At 39.3% G+C, this 7033-nt stretch overlaps 1 protein-coding gene across 3 annotated transcripts; it reads right to left on the bottom strand.

The window, feature by feature from the left end:
* Positions 1–231: 231 nt before the first annotated feature.
* pank2 (pantothenate kinase 2) lies at positions 232–6708 on the bottom strand. Of its 3 annotated transcripts, none has more exons than XM_067385109.1 (8): positions 6268–6708; positions 5881–6130; positions 3568–3920; positions 3110–3363; positions 2009–2185; positions 1788–1911; positions 1454–1579; positions 232–1369 (listed from the first exon to the last, which is right to left on the bottom strand). In XM_067385109.1, the coding sequence occupies exons 1-8, from the start codon at positions 6349–6351 to the stop codon at positions 1319–1321; spliced, it is 1419 nt and encodes a 472-aa protein (XP_067241210.1). In that variant the 5' UTR covers positions 6352–6708; the 3' UTR covers positions 232–1318. The 3 variants fall into 3 exon arrangements, with proteins under 3 accessions (XP_067241210.1, XP_067241212.1, XP_067241211.1); XM_067385111.1 differs by having other exon boundaries at positions 6228–6351; XM_067385110.1 differs by having other exon boundaries at positions 5881–6336.
* Positions 6709–7033: the final 325 nt, after the last annotated feature.

Raw genomic sequence — 7033 nt, 5'->3', positions numbered from 1 at the left:
AAAGCTGAGGATCAGACAGGTAGGAAGTGAACCAGGATAGGGCAGTTTCAGAAATACACATCACAATTATTTGATGGACCTGAGCTAACATGTGCAGTTCATGCTATTTTTAACTAATGTTAATGAATAAATACAGTAACAAATATTGCTCAATGCAAAGTGTTACCAGTAATAGATTAGATTTAAATGTTTCTGCATGTCAAAAACACCAAGAAGCCTAATTATATTGTGATTTACATATTTTATTACAAAGAAAATTGACAATCATTTGGATTAAAAAGGTACAAAGGCTGTTTTGTTGAAGAACGCAATACCACAGTGTTGTTTTAAACAAACAAAACGCAAGCATGATATTTGCTGGTGTAGGAACAAACTGCCTATTACCTGTACAGACATGAGCAATCAAGCAAGTAATATACAACAGACTATGAGGAGAAAGTAACAGAGCACAAAAAACGATTAGACAATCTCAGCTTTGAAGAGGAGAATTATCCATAGTGTAAAAGTTTTTGCTCCCCTCCCTGATAAAAGGTCAAAGTTTTGCCTGGTCCCTTTCTCTCTAACAGTTGTTTAATGCAAAATGCTGTCAAGATTCACAAACATAATATGAGCTACATTCTGAAATTCTCACTTAACATAAAACTTTTTGTACACCAGACCTCCACAACAATTATATATTGCATCAGTTATATAAAGTATAGAGCAAAATGAAAAAGAAAGTTGCCTGAGTGATATCTGCTTGCATTTGAGTAAATGATGATTGTGCCTCAAAAATAGTGAAATGTACTGTATACCGGGGTAATGATTACTGACACTTACAACCACAAACAATACAGGTTTCAATCTCTGTACTGCTGCTTGATGCAAATTCAATCCATAACCATTAACTGTTGTACAGTCAATATAAGATGATAGCGGACACATTTCAGTATTATAAATGATATCTAATCACTTCATTGTGACTAAAAAGTGCTGATATAACCTATAGATCAGATCTTATTGGTTTACTCTCATATCAGCTATTGAGAATAACAGCATTTTAACATGCCATAATATAAGATGTTGAAAACGTTTAAAGGGTCTAAATATTTATGAAGCTTGCAGCAATTCCCAAAACTAGTATTATAATGTTAGGTTAAGGTTAATCCTGATTGTGTGACCTGAATGTTATTATTATAGTGACTATAATATTTTTGGTATGTGGTAGATGACTTGGGCTTTATAGTTGAGGGCATGTCTGATATTTTGAAGGCAACTTTGGTCTGTTTGCATAAATACGTCTTTTGGTAAAAGACATGAACTAAGATTGATTAGTAGATCAGAATGGGTTTGGTAATTCCAAAAGTGCACCAACCGCACCAAAATATCCCTGAAAAACAAAAATAAAACGGTTATGAGTGATGTGTTTAGATATTGTTTGAGCTGTGGAGGTATTTTACAGACTCACACACACCTCATGTCGAAGGAATAGGGCTTTGAGTTGTCCTTTGCTCCAGTAGTCCAAAGCATAAGCAAGCAACTTCATGGATAATGTGTTCACTCGCAGGAAGTTCCCAACAAACACCACTCTTTCAATATTCTAAACAGAAGAAACTCATAATAAGCATTCATCCTGAAAATGCAATTAATTTAAGAGGAGTTTTCCAGGAGTTGATTGGCCCCTGGTCTCTCATAGCCCTGTACAATGCTGCTTGATCCAGATTTCACAAGGCAGCACCGTAAAGAGGCTGACAGACAAGGGCAAGGACAACATAATAGCGATTTATAGTGTGGGTGTACATGTGTACCTCGTTAAGCGCACACATGCGTGTGATTGAGCCAATGTTGTTTGTGATGGTGACAAGTGTTGCTCTAGCCAGATCCTCCTTTGAGACAGTCTCTCTCTTCTCCTTACACATCATGTTCCCAAAGCTACAGAAAAAAAAAACCATATATACAAATTATATTGATTATGTGTGTCAAAAATAACCCTTTAACATAAAAAAGCCTCCAAATGTTTGAACTGTACCTGGAGGCAACAGCCCATCCTGGCAAGCCAAATCGCTCATAGTCACCACCGTAAATGTCCTTGACTAGTTTATCTACACGTGTGCTTTCCCCTTCTGTGGCCATTGCCAATGCCTCCTCAAAGGTGGAGCATCCAGTCAACAGGCAGCACAACCCAAGGAATGTACCACCACCAAGACTGGAAGGGAGATTGAGAAAAAAATACCATATCTTTACAGCAAAATCCATGTTTATTTTGTTAAATTGTTAGGTTTAAAGGGTTAGTTTACCCCAAAATGAAATTTCTGTCATTAATTACTCACACTCATGTCGTTCCAACCCCGAAACACCATGTCTACATCGGGCGCGAGTGGCGCAACGCGTCAAAAGACAATAGAACCCATTATAATCAGTGATACTGTCTACACTGGATGCGATGCAACGTGACAAATTCGCAAAGTGTAGACAGCTTTTAGCTGTTGCGGTGCGAAGCAACGTGTCTGGTGTAGACACGTGTAAGACCTTCGTTCATCTTCAGAACACAAATTAAGACAGATTTGATTTCTGATCTCCTTAAACACAGTAATGTCATTCCAAATTTCAAGGCCCAGACAGGTAGTAAAGACATCGTTGAAATTCTCCATGTGACTACAGTAGTTCAACCTTAATGTTATGAAACGATGAGAATACTTTTGTGTGCAAAAACAAAACAAAAATAACTTCATTTAACTTATTCAACAATTTCTTCTCTTCCCTGTCATTCTCCTACGCTGTTGACGTAGTAAACACAGTGTAGCGCGTCCGTGTTCTACGTCAGAACACCGCTGTGTTGTTTTTTCGCACAAAAAGTATTCACGTTGCTTGACTCCATGGTCCATGTAGTCACATGGACTATTTTAACAATGCCTTTACTACCTTTCAAGGCCTTGAAATTTGGAATGACATTGCTGTGTATAGGGAGATCATCAAAAATACTTAATTTGTGTTCTGAAGATGAACGAAGGTCTTGGGGGTTTGGACATCAAGTACCTAAGTAATTAATGACAGAAATTTCATTTTTGGGTGAACTAACCCTATAACACTTATTAAGAAATGGATGCAATATTATCAAGGCATGGCCAACCTGGTTCCAGTGACACGCTTGTAGTTGTCTTTGGAGTATACAGCCAGTATGCTGACACCTGAGCCAATGTTGACAAGCAACAAAGGATAGGGGTTCTCCAGGTTGAATGCCCTCTGCTCGCAACGCTCAGGGTCTGTTGGGTGTTCAAAATAGTAACATTCAGATAGACCACTTGAGACCACCGAGTCAATGTACAGAACCCCCTTTATCAGACATTCAAGCTCATCCAGCTTCAACAGCTGCAGATTGGCCATCTAAGAAAAGAGAGACAGCACAGTGAGCCATTTAGTTAAACAGATTGCATAGAAAAGATACACAAGTGCAACAAAGTAAGACAAGACAATGCAAATTTATTTGTATAGCACATTTCATACGCAATAGTAATTCAAAGTGCTTTACATAAAGAAAAATCAAATACATAAGAATAAAAATGAGTAAAAAAGTAAGCTTGGACATACCGTACGGAAGTTAGCCTCATATTTAAATGCACCACCTCCGGTGGCACAGAGGGTCGTGTGCAGACTGGAGAAGTGCTTGTCTCGGCCCATCTGCAGGAAGGCAGGCAGCTCGTGCGTGGGAAAGCGAATGAAGTGCAGACTGCCCTTGCGGCCCCAAAGGGTGAGGTCAGTCAGCTCCAGGTGGACATCTCGAATACCTGTTTTGCCGTAGGCGGTGTGTGAGGTGAGGTAGTGACGGATGCTTTTCAGACTCTCCACCTCCTCCTGTTCTTCCTCTGCTGTAATGTCTTTGGGCTCGAAGTAGACCAGCTTCACCAATGTGCCACCAATGTCCATGCCAAACCATGGGAAAGCTGGAGACAAATGACAGGTAAGTCACTTTAGTACCTTGTGCATATTCCGAACGCATTTCCTGCAAGTAAATAAAAATAAAAGCTTATTTAAGCTTGTTTTTAAATAAATTAAAATGCAGTTAATGATTAATTTCATAAATGTTCACACAATCACTTGGGCAGGGTTGAATCGTTGCATTTGATGATGTCAACACTGACTAATAAGTAAAACTGACTAATTTAAAATATTTTTACTGCATGGAATTCGGTTATCAAAATGATTGTAATTATAATCAAGAATATTTAAACAGTGACAGATACACACACACACTCACCGGCCTTATTAGGTTCACCTGTTCAACTGCTTTTTGACGCAAATATCTAATCAGCCAATCACATGGTGACTTGAAAGTGGCATGGTCACTGGCACCAGACGGGCTAGTCTGAGTATTTCAGAAACTGCTGATCTACTGGGATTTTCATGGGTTTACACAGAAAATGGTCAGGAAAAAAAGAGAAAATATCCAGTGAGTGGCAGTTCTATGGGTGAAAATGCCTTGGTGAAGCCAGAGGTCAGAAGGGAATGGCCAGATTGGTTCGAGCTGATAAAAAGGCAACAGTAACTCAAATAACCACTTGTTACTACCCAAGGTCCGCAGAAGAGCATCTCTGAACGCACAACACGTCAAGTGGGCTGCAGCAGCAGAAGACCACACCTGCCAACTAAGAACAGGAAACTGAATCTACAATTTGCATGGGCTCACCAAAATTAGACTGAAGATTGGAAAAATGTTGTCTGAGTCTCAATTTCTGCTGCGACATTCAGATGGTAGGGTCAGAATCTGAGGTACACAACATGAAAGCATGAATCCATTGTGGGGGAGATTTTCTTGGCACACTTTGGGCCCCTTAGTACCAATTGAGCATTGTTTAAACACCACAGCCAACCTGAGTATTGTTGCTGACCATGTCCATCCATTTATGACCACAGCACAGCAGTATAACACGGCATGTCACAAAGCTCAAATCATCTCAAACTGGTTTCTTGAACATGAGTTCACTATACTCAGATGGCCTCTACAGTTACCATCCCTCAGTCCAATTGAGCACCTTTGGGATGTGCTGGAACAGGAGATTCGCATCATGGATGTACAGCCGACAAATTTGCAGCAACTGTGTGATGCTAGGTCACCGGTCTGCTAGGTCTTTGTTGATCCTGGAACAACATTCCAATCAACCAATCAGATTTAAGGGACAAGTTTACCATTTATGTCAAGTTTAGGCTTGCAACCAGGGTTAGGTGCTTCTGCATCAATGTTATTCACCAATATTTCCCCTCTGATTTTAGGGATAAGTTATGGGTAGGAACAGGGTTAAGACTAAATTTTCAGACTGGAATGCTGTTCCAGGATCAACAAAACGATGTTGATCCAGGAACATGTCTTACGTGGCAGGCATACAAGGCAGTTTTGAAGGCAAAAGGAGGTCCAAACCAGTAGTAGCAATGTGTACCTAATAAAGTGGCCGATGAGTCAGTTTACTGTGTATATTTTATACTTCTGTACAATTTTACTTTAGTGCTGGATTGCCACTTATTGTGAAAATATAAAATTCCTGAAAAAAATCTAGTTAACAACCATTTCCTTATTAAATATATCAATTTGAAATTATTCTGTATCAATTCCTTATGCAAATATCCTGAATTGTGTTTATTTCTAAACCTAATTACACCCCATATGTCATTTTAAACAATATTTAATTCCAGGACTAGTGCATATTATGTTTTTGCAGATTAACAGGAACCTCCAATTTACATTTTTTTCTATCGTGTTAATTGTGAGCGTACAATATTGACAAATATGGCTTTAAAAAGAGACTATAGGTTATTTATTTATTCGTATTCGACATTTTTATCACTATGATGTGAGCATGAGCTCCGTTAACCCCGTTACCTATCGCTATAACAAGATGGTTCACCTACGCGGCCTGTTCTTTTTCAGCGAATCGAGCCTCATCATTGCCGGCGTCGATTTTGACACTCGCTGCTCTCTGAGTGCACTGCCGCCGGCCGCAGCGCTGTCTGCTCCCGGTGTAGCAATGATGCTACATGACGTCTCCGTCTTTGATCGAGGCAGCCTGAGCGCTGTCGATTCTTCCTCTTGCTCCTCCGCACATCCCTCGCCGTCACAGTGAAAGCCGTTCAGCTCCATTATGTCGTTCAACAAAAATCTCTACATCGATTGTCAAGCAGAAAAATCACCGTTAACATGTATAAATGCATTGTCAGTATTTCTTATTGTTATTTAGATCTATATAGAAAATGTTTACGTCGCTGTGTTTACAACACAAGCACAGTTACTCGAATCACCAATGAATGCGCTTCTCCTGTCAACTGAAATCGCAAAGAGCCAATCAAGTTCTCTGTTCTCAATGGCGAGCACGTTGTCTTCATCACCAGCAGATGGCGCGCTTCATATAACAACACTTCGGTCGCAACCCTTAACAGCCTATTATTATATGACTGACCAGAAAGACACAAGTTAGGACATTTATTTCAGAAACATTACTGGAAATCGCTAAGACCGCGCATGGCATTCTCCTGAAATACAGTTTCTAAAAAATAAAGGCCCAGGAAAAATACTTAAAATATATACATACAATGCACTTAAAGGGTTAGTTCACCCAGCAGTGAAAATAATGTCATTTATTACTCACCTTCATGTCCTTCTACACCCGTAAGACCTTAATTCATCTTCGGAACACAAATTAAGATATTGTTGATGAAATCCCATGGCTCAGTGAGGCCTCGAGAGCAATGCCAATCAAACTCTCAAGGTCCATAAAGGTACTAAAAACATATTTGAATCAGTTAATGTGAGTTCAGTGATTCTGTCTTAATATTATAAAGAGACAAGAATACTTTTTGTGCCCCAAAATAATGATTTTTCATAAATATCTAGTGTCAAAACACTGCTTCTTGAATCTTCTAGCTTTATGAATCTTTTGTATCTCCTCTCAAACATCTAAACTGCTGAAATCACGTGACTTTGGCGCTCCGATTCACTGATTCGATTCGTAAAGCTCCGAAGAAGAAATGTTTTGAAATCGGATATTGTTTAAAAGTATGGCTGCAC

Source organism: Chanodichthys erythropterus, chromosome 5 (genome assembly GCF_024489055.1).
Source record: "Chanodichthys erythropterus isolate Z2021 chromosome 5, ASM2448905v1, whole genome shotgun sequence".
Classification (NCBI taxonomy): Eukaryota; Metazoa; Chordata; class Actinopteri; order Cypriniformes; family Xenocyprididae; genus Chanodichthys; species Chanodichthys erythropterus.
The sequence above is the reverse complement of the archived record's forward strand: the minus strand, read 5'-3'. Positions and strand labels throughout refer to the sequence as shown.